Consider the following 17861-nt stretch of genomic DNA (forward strand, 5'->3'; position numbering starts at 1 on the left):
TTTATTTTTGAGAGAGAGAGAGAGAGAGAGAGAGAATGAACAAGTAGGGAAGGGGCAGAAAGAAAGAGAGACACAGAATCCAATCCGGGCTCCAAGATGTCAGCACAGAGCCTGATGCGGGGCTTGAACTCGTGAACCACGAGATCACGATCCAAGCCGAAGTTGGATGCTTAACCAACTAAGCCACCCAGGCGCCCCCAAGAAATACATTTCCTAAGGCTATAGCTGCCACAGAGAGTGATTTCTCTGATGGATCTGGGCAAAGTAAACTGAAAACCTTCAAGAAAGGATTCACCATTCTAGATGCTGTTAAGAATATGTGTGATTCATACAAAGAGATCAGAATATCGACATTAACAGGAGTTTGGAAGAAGTTGATTCCCACAATCATGGATGACTGTGAGGGGTTCAAGACTTCAGTGGACGAAGTCACTGTGGACGTGGTGGCAACAGCAAGTGAAGTAGAACTAGGAGGGGAGCCTGAAGATGTGCCGGAATTGTTGCGATCTCATGATACACTTGAATGCATGAGGAGTTGTTTCCCATAGACGAGCAAAGAAAGAGAATGGTGGATGGAGAATCTACTCCTGGTGAAGATGCTGTGAAGATTATTGAAATGACAACAAAGGATTTGCAATATTACATACACTGAGTTGATAAAGCAGCAGCAGGGTTTGAGAGAAGTGACCCCAATTTTGAAAGAAGTCCTACTGTGGGTAAAATGCTATCAAACAGCGTCACAGGCTATAGAGGAGTTGTCTGTGAAAGAAAGGGTCCATCAGAGCAGCAAATGTCACTACTGTCTTATTTTAAGAAATTGCCCCAGCCACCCCAGCCTTCAACACCCACCACCCTGATCGGTCAGCAGCCATCAATATGGAGGCAAGAGCCTCCACCAGCAAAAAGATTCTGACTTGAAGCTCAGATGATGATTAGCATTTTTTTTTTTTTAATTTTTTTTTCAACGTTTATTTATTCTTGGGACAGAGAGAGACAGAGCATGAACGGGGGAGGGGCAGAGAGAGAGGGAGACACAGAATTGGAAACAGGCTCCAGGCTCTGAGCCATCAGCCCAGAGCCCGACGCGGGGCTCGAACTCACGGACCGCGAGATCGTGACCTGGCTGAAGTCGGACGCTCAACCGACTGCGCCACCCAGGCGCCCCGATGATTAGCATTTTTAAGCAATAAAGTCTTTTAAAATTAAGGCACGACATTGCTTTTTAGACATAACACTACTGCACATTTAATAGACTAAAGTATAGTGTAAACATAATTTTATATGCACTAGGAAACAAAAAATTCATTTGACTCACTTTACTGCAATATTTACTTTGTTGTAGGTTGTCTAGAACCAAATTTTCAATGTCTCCAATGTGTGCCTATACCTATGTTTCTAAGGGGTTTATAGTCCTAGCTCTTACATTTAGGTGTTTGATCCATTTCGAGTTATTTTTTGTATATGATGGGAAGAAGGAATCCAACTTCATTCTTTCACATGTGGATATCCAGTTGTCTCTGTCTCATTTGTTTAAAACACTATTCATTCCTCACAGAAGTAGTCTTAGCACCCTTGTCGAAAGTATGTTGGCCATAGATGTGTCGGTTTATATTTGGACTCTGTATCGATATGTGAGTCTATCCTTCAGTCACCATCACATGGTTTTGATTGCTGTAGCTTTGCAGTAAGTTCTGAAATCAAGAAGTTGAAATCCTCCAACTTTGTTCTTCTTTTTCCAAGACTGTTTTGGCTAGTTGGGGTTCCTCATGTCTGCATATGAACTTTAGGATGAGATTGCCTCAAGGTATTTTTTTATTTAAAATTAAAAAAAAATGTTTATTTATTTTTGAGAGAGAGACAGAGCACGAGCAGGGGATGGGCAGAGGGAGAGGGAGACACAGACTCTGAAGCAGGCTCCAAGCTCTGAGCTGTCAGCACAGAGCCTGATGCGAGGCTTGAACTCATGAACCGTGAAATCATGACTTGAATCGAAGCTGGATGCTTAACCGACTGAGTCACCCGGGCCCCTCAAGGTATTTTCTAATTTCCCCTGTAATGTCTTCACTAACTCACTGGTTACTTAGGAATGTGTTGTTTAAATTCCACATATGTGAACTTCCTACTTTATTGTTATGAATTTCCTTTTGCTATTGATTTCTCACTTTATTCCATTGTGATCAGAGAACATACTTTATATGATTTCAGTCTTTTACGTTTATTGACATTTGTTCTATGGCTTAATATATGCTCTATCCCAGAGAATATATGCTCTATGCCATATGTTCCATATGCACTTGAGAATAATGGATATTTTGTTACAACTGAGTGAGATGTTCTATAGATGTTGGTTGAGTCTAGTTGGTTGTTGTTCAAGTCTTCCATTTTCTTTTTTATTTTATTTTATTATTTTTTATTATTAAAAAAATTTTTTTAACGTTTATTTATTTTTGAGACAGAGAGAGACAGAGCATGAACGGGGGAGGGTCAGAGAGAGGGAGACACAGAATCTGAAACAGGCTCCAGGCTCTGAGCCGTCAGCACAGAGCCCGATGCGGGGCTTGAACTCATGGACTGCGAGATCGTGACCTGAGCTGAAGTCGTTCGCTCAACCGACTGAGCCACCCAGGCGCCCCCAAGTCTTCCATTTTCTTGACAGTGAGGTACTGCTAGTGAGGCCCTGAAGTATCCAATGATAACTGCTGGACTACCTGTTTCTTCTTTCCATTCTGTCAATTTTTGCTTCATGTATTTTGGTGTATATATTTTATTATTGTTATATCTTCTTGATAGATTGACTCTTTTACCATTATGTAATGTTCTTTGTCACTCGTAATAATTTTCACCTTAAAGTCTATTTTGTCTGATGTTAGTTTAGCTAGTTCAGCTCTCTTTTGGTTATTGTTTGCATGGACTATCTTCTTCCACTTTTTTATTTTCAATCTTTTTTTGTCTTTGAATCTAAAGTGAGTATCTTGTAAATAGCATATACTTGGATTGTGTTTTTTAAAAAATCTATTCTGCCAATCTGTCCCCTTTAATTAGAGAGTTTAATTCATTTACATTTAATGTGATTACCGATAAAGAAGGATTTCTACTGTTTTGTTTTCTATATGTCATGTCTCTTTTTTTTTTGTTCCTCAGTTTCTCCATTACTGCCTTCTTTTGTGTTAAAGAGATATATTTCTTAGTGTACCATTTTAATTCCCTTATAATTTCTTTGACTATTTTTGAGTTATTTTCTTAGTGATTGTGTTAGGGATTATAATTGCCATATTCAAGCATGTGATAAGGCATTTATAATTGCAATTATATGTACAAATATTATAGTACATATAACAGTAAATTTAGTATTTAGTAAATAGTAAATATTTATATCACATACTCTAATTAAAATACATGTATTGAAATACAGTATAGGCAAAGATGTAGTAAAATTAACAAGATTTCAATTTCCCCAACCCTTTCTGGATACATCAGGTTAACCCAATGTGCCTCTAAGTGAAAACTTATCAGCATAATTGATAATGCCTTTTGGTCAATGTCACAGAACTTATTGAGGAGGAACAAAATAGGTCACCCCAAAATATGTCACTTTGGCATACTGATTATTTTGAATTAAAGTTACTTAAGAAACAGCCAGTACAAGAAGGATACTCTGAGGCCCCATTTGTCCCCCTGAAAGTGGGAAATAAGTCTCCATGTGAAAGGTACCTTTCCAGTATGTACCAAAAGGAAGAAAGACATTCTTATCACCAGAGATAGGAAATTTAAGGCCAAGAAGCCTGTATAAACAAAACTTGCTACTACTTCACTAATTTACTACCCAAAGCCCAACCCCTTTTGTCTTATCAATTCTTCACAAATTTATTGTCTAAAAGGTATGAAAGTTACCAGCTTTGGTTACTTCTTTGGGGCCTCCATATGTATGACATTAAATTTTTCTCTTGTGGAATCTATCTTATGTCAATTTAATTATTAGACCAGCCAAAGAATCTACAAGGAGAGGGAACCTACACTGTGAAAGCCAAACAAATACTGTGGTAAATGAAATGTATATAGTACTTTGTTTTGAATGAGGCTGAAAGAGGCTCTCCTCATATCGTTAGCTGATAAGTCAATAAAAATAGTTTATCACTATGTGATTTTTAGCACGAAACTTAGGAGGAATTGAAAGAATTTAGGGATGCTGCCATAACAACATTCCTTCCATTCCAGGTACTTCTGTGAACACGTTCTCAGCACCTCTAGCTATAAAACCCCAAACCTGCAACAGAACTGATGCTAAAATCTGTCCCATTCTAGCCATCAGTAATATTTGTCTTGAATATTAAAAACAAAGTCCCATTCTCATTCAGATATTAAAAAAAATTTTTTTTTAATTTTTTTTTTCAACGTTTATTTATTTTTGGGACAGAGAGAGACAGAGCATGAACGGGGGAGGGGCAGAGAGAGAGGGAGACACAGAATCGGAAACAGGCTCCAGGTTCTGAGCCATCAGCCCAGAGCCCGACGCGGGGCTCGAACTCACGGACCGCGAGATCGTGACCTGGCTGAAGTCGGACGCTTAACCGACTGCGCCACCCAGGCGCCCCAAAAATATTTTTTTTTAAATTTTTTTGAATTGTTTATTTATTTATGAGAGAGAGCAAAAGAGAGAGAGAAGGTGAGGGGCAGGAGGGGCAGAGAGAGAGGGAAACACAGAAATTAAAGCAGGCTCCAGGCTCTGAGCTGTCAGCACAGAGCCTGATGCAGGGCTCAAACTCATGGTCTGTGAATTTATGACCTGAGCTGAAGTCGGACACTTAACTGACTGAGCCACCCAGGTACCCCCAGATATTCATTCTTCATGTTATTTTTTTTTTTTTAATTTTTTTTTCAACGTTTTTATTTATTTTTGGGACAGAGAGAGACAGAGCATGAACGGGGGAGGGGCAGAGAGAGAGGGAGACACAGAATCGGAAACAGGCTCCAGGCTCTGAGCCATCAGCCCAGAGCCTGACGCGGGGCTCGAACCCACGGACCGCGAGATCGTGACCTGAGCCGAAGTCGGACGCTTAACCGACTGCGCCACCCAGGCGCCCCAATTCTTCATGTTATTTTATGCTTGATAATTATTATAAAACTTTATATTACATTAATCAATTGCTTTTATTCAATTGTATCAATAAAAAGCTTCCGGGTTGAATCAGTTATTTCTGAACATGTTAAAAAGAAAGCCAGAGGCCCAAAATGGCCTCACTTAGGCCAACTCACCAAACTGGGGCTTAATACCTCCCCTAACTGAAGTTCTAACCTCCCCCAGAAATGTAGTCTTAACTGGTCAGTCAGGAAGCTTCTGGTCAACACCAGTAAAGTACTCTGTCACATGGACTCTCTCTATCCCCCAAAGGAAGATGACACAATCCACCTAATAAGACCCGTTTGTCCCCAAAGGTCATCTCACCTGAAATAGTCCTTTTTTCTGTTTATAACTTTCTTGTCTTGCTTTTAAAACCCCTTCCCTGGGGCGTCTGGGTGGCGCAGTCGGTTAAGCGTCCGACTTCAGCCAGGTCACGATCTCGCGGTCCGTGAGTTCGAGCCCCACGTCGGGCTCTGGGCTGATGGCTCAGAGCCTGGAGCCTGTTTCCGATTCTGTGTCTCCCTCTCTCTCTGCCCCTCCCCCGTTCATGCTCTGTCTCTCTCTGTCCCAAAAATAAATAAACGTTGAAAAAAAAATTAAAAAAAAAATAAAGCCAATTAGATCTACAAAATTTACTTGGTTGAATTTTTGTTATTTCACAAACCTTATGCCAAAGGAAATATTAACAAAGTGAAATTCGATCGCCTATTTTACATCCTTTCTTGTACACAAGTATGATATGCGTCCATATAATTTTTAAGTGTTAAAACACAGATACTGTTTGGGGACAAAATTCTGTGGGGGAAAGGTCGGGAAAATACAAAGTTAGGGAGAAACAGGAATGACGTAAAAATTTCCGACTGCTAAGGACGAGCTTTTTCAGGGGCTCCTGGGGGGGCTCAGTTGGTTGAGTGCCCGACTCTTGGTTTTGGCTCAGGTCACGATCCCAGAGTCAGGGGATGGAGTCTGTCAGGCTCCACACTGAGCGTGGAGCCTGCTTAAGATTCCCTCCCTCCCTCCCTCTCCCTCTCCCTCTCTCTCACCCCCTCTCCCTCTCCCCCACTCATGTGCGCACGCACTCTCTCTCTTTCTCTCTCAAAATAAAAAAATAAAATAAAAAGAAGAGTTTGTTCCGAAGGCTGATGGTAGATATCACATGGGCTTTATATCTCAGGGGCTATAAAAAAAATACTCGTATTAAAATGTGCTAGAAACGACATACTTTGCAAATATAAACTTGTGACACAAGTTTTATGTCTTAGATGTCAACCAAAGGAATGAATGAGGAAACACAAGGTGTTTCTTTAGAGGGTCAAGTCTGAAGACCCCAAAGGAAGCCCTTCATTAAGTGTAGCTCATTAAGGCTACAGAGCAAGGAACTCATCCTCAAGGAGGCAGATATCTGGGGGCCAGGCAGGCACTCGGCGCAGAAAGTCAGTTTATCTACGCTAATGACTAATGGTTCAAAGAGTTAACTGGCAGTGATTCTACAGCGACTGCTTTGGGCAGAGAGGAGACAGAAGGACCCTGGTTCTGGCTCCCACAACACCTCACAGCTGCCTTATTTCCTTTATGGGGGACAAAGGGGAGCTGGAACCAGGCTCTGGGAGTTGTGCAGAAAGCGGAGACCACAGTGAGGGCTTTTCAGAGGGCACGTGGGGATCACACGGCTGCAGGTTCAAGGGCGGGCTGGGGGATTTGCTTCACCTCCTAGCTAGCTGGGTCAGCAGTGCCCCTCTCTCAGAGCTGGTGCGTGGACTTCCTGAGATAGTTGGGAGAAAGCACTTACCTCGGTAACTTAGAACTAGGGTGAGCTGGAGGAAACTGCCATTATTTTGCCACTTGGACCCATACAAAATGGTAGTTTCATATGGTTCAACCTACAACTGGTAGCTATTTTATTTTTACTGCAAGAGACTAAGCTGTCCTCAGATGCAATGCCGATGAGGTCCACAAGGCTGCCCGAGAGTGTGCTAACAACTCGCCGGGTGGAAGTAAAGAGATCAAGAAGGGAAATGAGCCCCTGTGGCCATGTAGACAAGTCAATACTATTTCGGGGAGGAGGATGGTGAGGGCCCAAACCTAGAAATAAAAACTGTAGGGGCTCCTGGGTGGCTCCGACTCTTGATCTCGGCTCAGGTCGTGATGTCGTGGGTTTGCGGGTTTGAGCCCCATGTCAGGCTCTGAGTGTGGAGCCTGCTTGGGATTCTGTCTCCCTCAACCTCTCTCTCTCTCAGAATAAATAAACTTAAAAAAAAAATTATAAGCAGGCTAAGCAGCAGAAAAACAAGGTTAAAAGGTTACTATGATAATCAAGGACGGTATTTACGGAGTGTTTTTATATATACACATTAGGTGTGGCGTGAAACCCTTTCCATGCGTTGCCTTTGGGCCATAACCCACCTACGAAGTGTGTACTGTCAGGAGTCCTAGGTTCGGCACACGGGTTGGAAGGACTTTACACGTGAACAAAGTAAGGCCCAAAGAAATGTAACAACTTGGCAGAGGTGGGGACGGGAGGCTCTGTGTCGCTCCAGGTCTGACTTCCAGTCTCCCGACGGTCACTATTCCTCCGGGCTGTCTCCCACTGTGTTCTCTGAGGTGCCCTTCAAAGGCGGCCCAGGTAAATTAGGAAAAAAAGACAACCCTGCCTCGGGAGTGCTACATTCCCACTTGTGACACAGGCAGCTGGGGTTTCTTTTAAAAGCCATTTCCACAAGTATATCAATCTCCACGCATAATAACTGGCTACAGACAGACCTGGTTAGTAACAGCGCAATATAATTAAATGCCCTTTCATCCAGGCATTTCAAAGGGCTTCATCAACGTTAATTATGCCCCAAGCCCTTGTGAAGTGGTGCTTGATTCAATTTTGTGAGCATTGAAAGTCAGGCAAAGGCGATGCCACCGGCCCAGGGGTTACACAGTTTGAACGTACACCTATTAGCAGCCCTCAAGTGTGTGGCGAGAGGCGATTCAGAGTCGAGGTGACAACCGGCAGAACTCCTGACGTTAAGCTCCGCCTCCAAACCTCAGAGCTGGAAAACTGCAAAATGGGGGTGTCTGGGTCTGCTGGTAGGGAGGGAACGAGGGGTGGGGCCTGGGTGGCGTCACTGACTTCCTCTTTTTGCAGAGGAACCACACCAGGTGTGTTCACAGAAGTTATTTACAGGGGGAAGTGTTCAACAAGTCCACGTGGATGGCTAACCCAGAACAGGGATTTGACCTTGGACTCAATGACTCTGTCTCAAGACTAAAACAGATTCCTGCCCCACTGAGGGGCAGGTTGGGAGAACTGCCTGGTGGTGGCCTCAGGCCAGCATCTTCACCTGCCATATCTTTGGATCCTGAGTTCCTCCCCACACGATGTCAGATGGGGACGATGCCGCTGAGGCAACACCTAATTGGCTCCCAACTGGCTCTCGACTTCATTGGGCAGAGTCCACTGAGGTGGAAGAGAAGGGAGGAAAGAGGCAAGGGCCAGCCTCATTTGGAGGCAAATACCTCCATGGGGGTTCCTGCCAGTGGAGAATTTCAACTGCCCGAGAAAGACCAAGACATGGCCAAAGTCAGAGTGAGCAAGTGGCAGGGCCGGACCTTAACAGGTGTCCCCAGCACTTTGGTCCCACATATACAGGTGAGGAAGTAGTGAGGCCTCCCAACTATCAGGAACCTTATATTGAGGACACAGGTCGACCCAACTGGGACGCTTTGAAAACAAAAGGGGGCTCTATTAATATACGTGGCCGTGAGGCACAAGCCAGGACTTTTGGTCCCTGTACTCACAGTGCAGCCTCTGAATGGGAAGGGCTGCTGGAGAGGGAAGGAGGGTGAGGGCCACACTACAAGCAGGCAGCAAGGTTTCAAACTCAGCTGCTTTCTTGGCGTGGCTTCAACAGACCTCAATGTCAAGGGTGGGGCAGCAAAATCAAGGTCACTTCTCTCTCTGCTTCGGCTTCCCTGTGTGGATTTTGAAGACCAGAAGTCCTGGGCTGGGGTCCTGCCTGTGCCACTTACTGCTGTATGACTTCAGGGGAATTACCTTAACTCTCTGAGCTTTGGCTTCCCCTCTGAAAAATGGAGGACTGTAAACCCTCATGGGATTGTCATGTTACATGAAATAACATACATGTTGGGAATGTCATGTTACAGGAAATAACGTACATGTTGAAACATCACCTGGCACATAAAAAAGTACTAAAACAATTCTAGCTTGTTACTATCATTATTTTTTGTCATCTTTTTTTTTTATTATCACTATTCTTAGCAATAGCTCTAAGGACCTTTTTGTTGCCAGCTACGACTCTGGAAAAAAAGCGAACGGTTTCCAGAAAAGCAGCCAAAGGTCCCAGAGGTAGGAAACCTTGCCGAGTGAAACCTCAGCTCAGATCTCCCGTTCTAACATCTGCTTTACATCTGCCAACAAGAGCCTCTATTTAAATATCACGGTGACAAGACCAGTCATTACTTGCTATTTAAACTCACCTCCCACAATCCCTTGGGCTTAAAACTGCCAACAATTCAGTATGAATTGCATTCTGGCTTGCTCTGAGGGTTACTCATATTCAAATACAAGAGAGGCAGCTGCCTGGCTCTCCAGGCTCTGCTACTTCTGTAACCTGGCTTCAGGCCAGCTCCCTGATGCTTACCTTCTCCAGCAGGGGAGGCATTATCTTCCCCAGGATTGCCATTTCAATACTTACTAACCAGTGTCAGGGAGAGAAGGGGCCTGGCAGAGTGGTGGGCCCAATGCAGGCAGCAGGGAGCCATGGATAAAAGCAAGGGCCTTGGCAATGCACACACTCAATTCGAATCCCAGCTTTACTACCTACTGACTGTGTGTCCTTGGGCAAGTTAATTAACCGCTCTGTGCCAGTTTCCTAATACGTAAAAGGGGATAATAATAATAATACCTACCTTGAGGGGCCCTGTAAGGATTAGCACAGTCCCTGTCATATAGTAAACAGTCAACACAAGTTAGCTGCTGCTATGATCGTGATGATTACTACAGGAACTGGGAACGGGCTATGGAAGTGTGATAAAGGACCTATATTTTCCTGCCAGGAAAACTGCCAAAGGTGATACCTGAGCTGGAGCTGGAAGAATACGTAGGATTTCTATCAGTAGAGACAGGGGAGGATGCAGGCAGCTTCAGTTTCCTACATCTGTAAGTTCAGGTCTTGGTCGCAACCGCCATGTAGGGTGGATTTAAAACTGACCTGCAGAGAAGTTGCATGCCTTTCCCCCAAGTTACAATGACAGACAGTGAGAGAGCTGGGCCTTGAAGACAGGTCTCTCTGAGTCTAAAGGCCATGCTGGTAACACCCCTCCTAGCTCTACTTTTGTATCAAAAATGTCCTGAAGGCTAAGGCACTGATAAAAATAGCTTCCCCCACCTCCCTCCCAGACTGCAAACTCCTTCAGGGAAGAGAGAGCTCAATGGTTTATACAGCCCCGCCCACCCCACACAGGCAGGGAGAGCAGGTGCTCAGCTGAAATGCCTATTCGCTAAACACAAGAAACTGAGGCCTGACTCTTCCAGGCTGAGGCCAAGCCTCCAGTGCCGGCAACCCCTTGCGATGCTGCCTTCTGGGCAGCTGGCCTCTTGGGCTCCCTTTCACAGACCCCCCCCCCCCCCGCCCCAACAACCAGGGCAGAGAGCAGCGCTGCAATTCAAACGGCGTGCTCCTAACTTCATCTCATTGATAAAGTTGCACTTGGGCCCTCTTAACGTTTTCCTTGCCCCAAATATAAGAGATGATTTGGGGGCAGCCTGCCCAGCCCACATAACCACTTTTCTCTGAGAGCCGCGTACAGGGACGGAGCCCCAGAAACCTGTCTGCTGTGTGAGACTCCACCCACCTGCCCACCACAGATTGGACCAGGGTAGACACCTGACCCAAACTGGCCAATCGGGTCTTCCCTCTGTCAAAGGCGGGGGAGGAGTTCCAATTTGTTCTAATCTCCTTCTTGCCCTTCTTATCTCTGGTGGCAGGAGCTACCTTGTAGTCTTATTATAATAGTTTTCCCTTTTGTCTCTCTCCCTAGGCACAATTAACTACACGCTCCTCCGCTTTGGGCACCTGCCTCTGTTCCTCTTTGTAAACCCCAGGCACTCGTGAGTCAAGCACCTCCCGCGTGCCTCCTGCGTGGGCTAGGTGCTTTTTCATTGATCCACATGGCTGGAGGGAGGAGGGATGGAGGGAGGGATCACTACCACCATTCTACCCATAAGAGAAGCTCTGAGGGGCTAAGCCATATGTCCAAGGGCACTTAGCTGGGAAGGAGCAGAATAGGGATTCGAGGACGCGTCTTCTTTCCCTTGATCCCCCCTGGAACTTCAGTTCGCTCATAACTGTGCATGTCCGTGTCTCCCGCCTCAACTCAACTCCTAAGCTTGTTGGTAGAGTCACCATGATTGATTTACCTTTGCTCCGGCACCCGGAAGGTACTTCTACAGTAAGTAACAGAGATAATTTGTAATTGAAATGGAAACTTACTAGAAATCTCACCTGGGAGAGTGTTCTGTGTTTTCTTAGATTCTGTATCTGTTTGTTTGGCACACATTCATCACAGCCAACTGCATTAACTGTATTTTCTTGTGTTCTCTGTTCTTGATCCTCTGGCATTTGTGGCCTCACTCACCCGGCAGAGACCACCTCTCCCAGGGCTAGCCAATTCTTAGAGACAGCAGGGACGCAAGCAGCACTCTGGGATGCTCACTGCAGCCCTGTTTACACACACCCCGCGGTAGAAACAACCTGAACATCTAACAGTAGGGGATGTGTCCAAAAAGTTTTGACAGAGCAGCTCAACAGATTACTGGGCAATCCGTTCAAAAAGTATGCGTTAAATCACGACTCAATGACACGGGGAAATAACCCACAAATAGGGCTACGTGAAACAACCGAGACACGAAACTTCCTGTGTAGTCTGATCCCAAAAGCGTAACACCAAAAAAAGACCGGAAGGAGAAATATGAACAAGGCTTGTCTCTGAGTAATAGAGTAGGTGATTTAAAACAAACAAACAAATCTTCTAAGTGGGAATACCTCCCTTTAAAAATATTTCTCGGGGCGCCTGGGTGGCTCAGTCCCTTAAGTGCCTGACTTCGGCTCAGGTCACGATCTCACGGTCTGTGAGTTCGAGCCCCGCGTCCGGCTCTGTGCTGACAGCTCGGAGCCTGGAGCCTGCTTCGGATGCTAGGTCTTCCTCTCTCTCTGTCCCTCCCCCACTCATGCTCTGTCTCTCTCTCTCTCTCAAAAATAAGTAAACCTTAAAAATTTTTAAAAAATATTTCTCTTTCTCTTTTTATGTTTTTCTCTAACCCCCTGTCTTTATGTACTTCAATGAGTGTTTCTTTCTTCTGGATTACCCGTTCTCCTACATTTGTGCCTGTTTCTGCCGCTAACAGGCACGCAGACCCCGGAAATACGTGTTAGCCAGGGCTATGCTGTGTTACTCTCGGGTTAGAAAAACACCGCATTTCAAAACCAGAAAGAAAGCTCTTGCCTTGTAGGAGAAGGAAGCCTCGCTGCCGCCGGGGTCTGCGCTGCTTGTGGGCGGGAGCGGGCGCAGCTGCAGGGCCGCACCGCGGGCTCGGTCCATGGCGCTAGTGGAACATTCCCTGGGAAGCTGGAGCTGCCGCTAGGCGGGGCCGAACCCGGAGACCATCTCTCCTGGCGGGGGTCACCTCCTTTCACGGGGCCGTTGGAGGACTTCGAGGCTCTTCCGGCTGATTTACAGCCTCTCCCTCACCTTCACCCCGAGAAGTGCCAGGTTCTGTCTCTCCCAAGCAGGCAGGCGAGGGTGCGATTCCTTATCCCGACGGCGCCCTAGGGTGGTGGGGAGGAACATGAACAATGCAAGTACAGTGAGCCCAGCTTGATCACCCAAGGGGAGATATACTTTGAGGACAAAACGCAAGCCGTCATGAGAAGTGAAGTCATTTACAAAATTATATCATGCCTTTGGCCTCCCCTAATAAAGACATGGCTCAGGATGCCTGGGTGGCTCAGCGGATTAAGGAGCTGACTTCAGCTCAGGTCAGGGTCTCACGGTTTGTGAGTTCCAGCCCCTGGCCGGGCTCTGTGCTGACAGCTTGGAGCCTGGAGACTGTTTCAGATTCTGTGTCTCCCTCTCTCTCTGTGCCTCCCCTGCTCACACTCTGTCTCTCTCTCTCTCAAAAATAAACATTAAAGGGGCGCCTGGGTGGCTCAGTCCATTGAGCGTCCGACTTCAGCTCAGGTCATGATCTCACGGTTCCTGGGTTCAAGTCCCGCATCAGGCTCTGTGCTGACAGCTGGGAGCCTGGAGCCTGCTTCAGATGCTGTGTCTCCCTCTCTCTGCCCCTCCCCCACTTGTGCTCTGTCTCTCTCTCTCTCTCTCTCAAATATAAATAAAAGGTAGACAAAAAATTAAAAAAATAAACATTAAGAAAGTAATAAAAATAAATAAATAATAATAAAGACATGGCTCATCTACCTCAAAACCTTTTTCCCTGGCCCTTAAAAATTACCTTTCCTCAGGGCACCTGGTGGCTCAGTTGGTTAAGCATCTGACTCTTTTAGAATATATATTTTTTAATGTTTATTTTTGAGAGAGAGACAGAGTGTGAGTAGGGGAGGACCAGAGAGAGAGGGAGACACAGAATCCAAAGGAGGCCCAGGCGCTGAGCTGTCAGCCCAGAGCCCGACGCGGGGCTCGAACTTACCGACCATGAGATCACGACCTGAGCCGAAGTCAGGCGCTTTGCCAACTGAGCCACCCAGGCTCCCCAAGTGTTTGACTCTTGACTTCGGCTCAGGTCGTGATCTCAAGGTTCATGGGATCGAGCCCCACGTTAGGCTCTGCACTGACAGCATGGAGCCTGCTTGGGATTCTCTCTCTCTCTCAAAAATAATTAGGGGCATCTGGGTGGCTCAGTGGGTTATGCGTCTGACTTCGGCTCAGGTCATGATCTCACAGTTTAAGAGCTTGAGCCCCACATGGGGCTCTCTGTTGTCAGTGCACAACCCACTTTGGATACTCTGTCCCCCTGTTTCTCTGCCCCGACCCCACTTGTGCTCGCTCTCTCTTAACCTCTCAAAAATAAATAAACATTAAAAAAATTAATTAAACAGTTAAAAAAATTTTGTTTCTAATCGCCTTTTTGCTCCCCCCCGGCTTCCTTCTTCCCGTCATATCCTAACTGAAATCCTACCTTTTCCATAGGCTCCCCTACATAAGAAGTAAAAGATTGTCTTGTCTGCCTCTCCAGGCCTCCAAAAAATATCCTGCTGTCATAATAAAGGAACCACCTGTGTTCGATATCGGAATGAAAGAACAAGAAGAAAAGCTATCTTCACGAATGGTGGAAGAACTGGGCTGCTACCTGAAAGTCAGCCTAGCACAGGTGAGGTAACACTGGACCCTGGGAGAAGACCTGTGTGACCGGATCATACCACCTCTGGGAGACTCAGGTGCCTCATGTGTAAAGTGGGGGTAATAATGTGGCTTCAAGTAAGATCGTCAATGACAGTAATTCCCGTTGACTTTATCGGACTGATATTTTCAATGCGTGTCAAGCTTTTCTACCAAATGGAGAAGAAAGATGAAGTATGCTCCTAGGGTTCTGGAATGCCTGGCCAAAAACACCTTACCACAACGCTAAGGGTTCTTTGAAGTCTTCTTATAGTAGAAAAGAAAGAAAAAAATCAACCATACAAATTTGTATGCATACGACATGCTCATTTCAATTAAAAAAATGTTATAAATAGCTTTTGATCTGTTATATGCTACCTGTTTGCCTTGGCCAAGTCATTTAACTTTCCAGGCAGTTTTCTCTGCTGGAAAATACAGATAATCAGATAATAACATTTCTACCCCCACAGGGCTGTTGCGAGAATTTGATGAGATAATGCATGTAAAATGCGATGCATAACAAATGGCCAATGGATGGCAGCTATTATTAATTTTATTCTTATCAGTTTAATTATTTAATTTACCCACAAATATTCCTTTCTTTCATGCATTCATGCTACATTTATTGAGGGCTTACTATATGCCAAACAGACACAGCCTCTGCTATGCCTCAAGGCTTCAGGCTTGAGGACAAAGTTGCTCTTTGTCCTGTGACTTCCAGTTCCTTCTGTTATCTAGCCCTCTCCCCAGGAATGCTGGTTCCTGGTAGGAGTCATATGTCACAGGGCTAACACTGCGTCCAGCATCTAGGAGACACGAGACGCAGGGCTTGGCACAGGGGCAGCCACGAAGACCATTTAGCCCAGGTCTCACTTTGTTGAAGGGCCTCAAAATTAAATTTTGTTGCTATCTCCAGATGAGGTTACACATTCAGTATATAGTCAATACCTTAATTACATAGATATACATGCCATATATATACAATACGTACAGGGTACACTCATCAATTTTATAACTCACATCCCATAATCAAACCTCCCTGACTGTAAAGTATTTGCAATCTTGTGAAAAGCATAATTATTCTTCACGATACTTTCATGTGTGGGTGAAAAGCATTATTGGGTTAAATTTATGTATTTTAATGTTTTGAATATAGTAGCCTTAGGAAGGAAGAGTGGCCCAGGGACAGACCTCCGAGAGACCCTTAGAGGCTTGCAAGCTGGAGCCGGAGAGGCACTGGGGCACAAACTCTGGGAAGGCGTTTGCTGAATCCCCTGTTCATCCCTTGCCAAGATCCGGCCCAGAGCCTGGCATGGTGACCTCCATCTATACCTCCTGACTGGCTAAAGGCAGGCCTGTTAAGCACCTGATGCAGTTTGCAATCAAGAATGGAATGGCTTACTCAGGCCTCATCAACCACAACTCCAGAGATACAACTGCTGCAGAGATACAACCACAACTCCAGAGATACAACTCCAGCCCCGCCCACAGGATGTCAGAGAAAGCAAACAGGCCTCGGGGACATGCCAATGGGGTGATGGAAACCTAGGCCTCCTAACCTTCTTTGGACCAGCTACTTTGTTCAGGTGGGTTTCTGTGTTTGTTTTTGTTTGTGGTGGTGTTGTGACCGTCGTTTAATTCGCTTTTAAAAAGCAGCTCTTCTCTCTGCCTCAGAAACGCTCAGGCCTCTGAGGCATCACCTGCAAAGACAGGAAACTCTCCCTCAGCTCGGGAGGAGTCTAGACTAAAGGCCTCGGATGGGGGTGCTGCTTGAGTAGCTCAATAGGCTCAGCATCTGACTTGATTTTGGCTCAGGTCATGATCTCACAGTTCGAGGGTTCCAGCCTTGAATGTGGCTCTGCACGGACAGTGCAGAGCCTGCTTGGGATTCTGTTTCCCTCTCTCTCTGCCCCTCCCCTGCTCACATGCTCTCTCTCATAAATAAATAAACATTCAAAAAAGAAAATAAAAGCTCTGGAGGAACTCTTTGCCCGTTGCCCTCCCTTGTAAGGCGCACATTCTTTGCCTGTATGATTCTCCTTTTGTGCCTTCAAAGCACTTTTCCAGGACTAACATATGCCCAAGAGGCAAGTGGCCAACTCTGTGTTCCCAGCCACCCCTTAATTTTGAGGCCGTCACAGCCAGCAGTGAGCACAGGGTCACTGACTCAAGAAAGGAAAGATAATTCTAGGTGCTTGCTTCCATTCCTCATCCCCCCTCCCCTTATCTCAATGAATTATTTCACCAACCCACAGAGCAGGTCAGACAGATGACAGGACCATAGGTCATGGCTGCTAAGAGTAGAGTTTGCATTAGGATTTGGCTTTATCTGAAAAAAATAAATAAAATACGCTCTTTCCCACCACCTGACGATTCGCCTTCCGGCTTGTTGAGTGCCAGTTACGCCAAGCCCTTTCCCTTTCCTGGGCTTTGGCTCACTAAAGGGTTACAGTCTTCATTGCCCTCCCATTGAGCAGGAAACTACAACTTCCAGCAGCCAGTATACATCAAGAATACCTCCCCTCATTCCACCTGCTAACTCCACCATCTGCTACTGCCAGGAAGCCCGAGCCGGCGTGTAGAGGGATAATTTTGGCAAAGTTACCGCATTTCACTTCCTGATTTGGTAAAGCCTGCCATCATCTATATTAAGGCAAACCCATGCCCCCTGCAAAAATGGGGGAAAAAAGCATTCCGAGGCAGCGAGACCCAGACCTGCAAGGCTGATGACAGCAAGAAGGAAGGGTATTTGTACTAGGGGGCGTTAGATGATTCCAAATGCATTCCCTTTCCTGAAAAAAACAAAGGCTGATTTCAAGTCCCCCCCTCCCCCCTCAGGCTTAATCACTACTCACCGGCGGCGTTTTCTCTAAGGACCACCTATCGGAGGTTTCTGAGAAATGACTTGGACTCTTCGCGCAACCCGGAGGCACAGCCTCCTTAATTCCTTCCCCAACTCAAGAGCGGCCAGGGTGCTGCAGTGTTTTGCTTTCAAAGGCCGCGATGTGATTTGCCAGGACGCCTGCCAGTCAGAGGCTGGCGGCGACTTCGTGCAGGCGAGTGGCTGCGAGGAAGGGATGGGCGGGACAGCCCCCGGCTATTGGCTGTGCCTCAAAGCTTGCTTGAAGCGTAGGGGGAGAGACTTGGGGAGGCAGCGCCCTCCTCCAGCTTCGCGCTCACCTGGAGGGGGTCCCCTCTAGCGGCCGCACCAAGAACGATGGAACAAACCCCGCTCTCGCTCTCCGGAGAGCTCAGGTGACTGCTCACCTCCCCCTGCCCGACAGGTGGTCAGCCTGCCAGGAGCGCTGCCTCCTGGGCTTTGCTCCTGCTGTTGCTGCAC

The 17861-nt window shown here is 46.2% G+C and overlaps 1 protein-coding gene across 3 annotated transcripts in view; it reads right to left on the reverse strand.

Annotated features, from left to right (window-relative positions):
• The window catches only part of NIPAL3 (NIPA like domain containing 3), a 51850-nt gene extending 34357 nt beyond the window's left edge, over positions 1 to 17493 (reverse strand). For 2 of the 3 annotated variants that reach the window (XM_047083280.1, XM_047083279.1), the window contains exons 1-2: positions 17377 to 17493; positions 12632 to 12954 (exon numbers count right to left, since the gene is read on the reverse strand). In XM_047083280.1, the coding sequence (XP_046939236.1) occupies positions 12632 to 12727 (96 nt within the window). In that variant the 5' untranslated portion in view covers positions 12728 to 12954; positions 17377 to 17493. The remainder of the gene's footprint in view (positions 1 to 12631; positions 12955 to 17376) is intronic. The other variant, XM_047083277.1, reaches the window with a different exon arrangement.
• Positions 17494 to 17861: the final 368 nt, after the last annotated feature.

Source organism: Lynx rufus, unplaced genomic scaffold, assembly GCF_022079265.1.
Source record: "Lynx rufus isolate CCGP_SWC_20201006 ecotype Redwood Valley unplaced genomic scaffold, mLynRuf1.p SCAF_2, whole genome shotgun sequence".
NCBI lineage: Eukaryota > Metazoa > Chordata > Mammalia > Carnivora > Felidae > Lynx > Lynx rufus.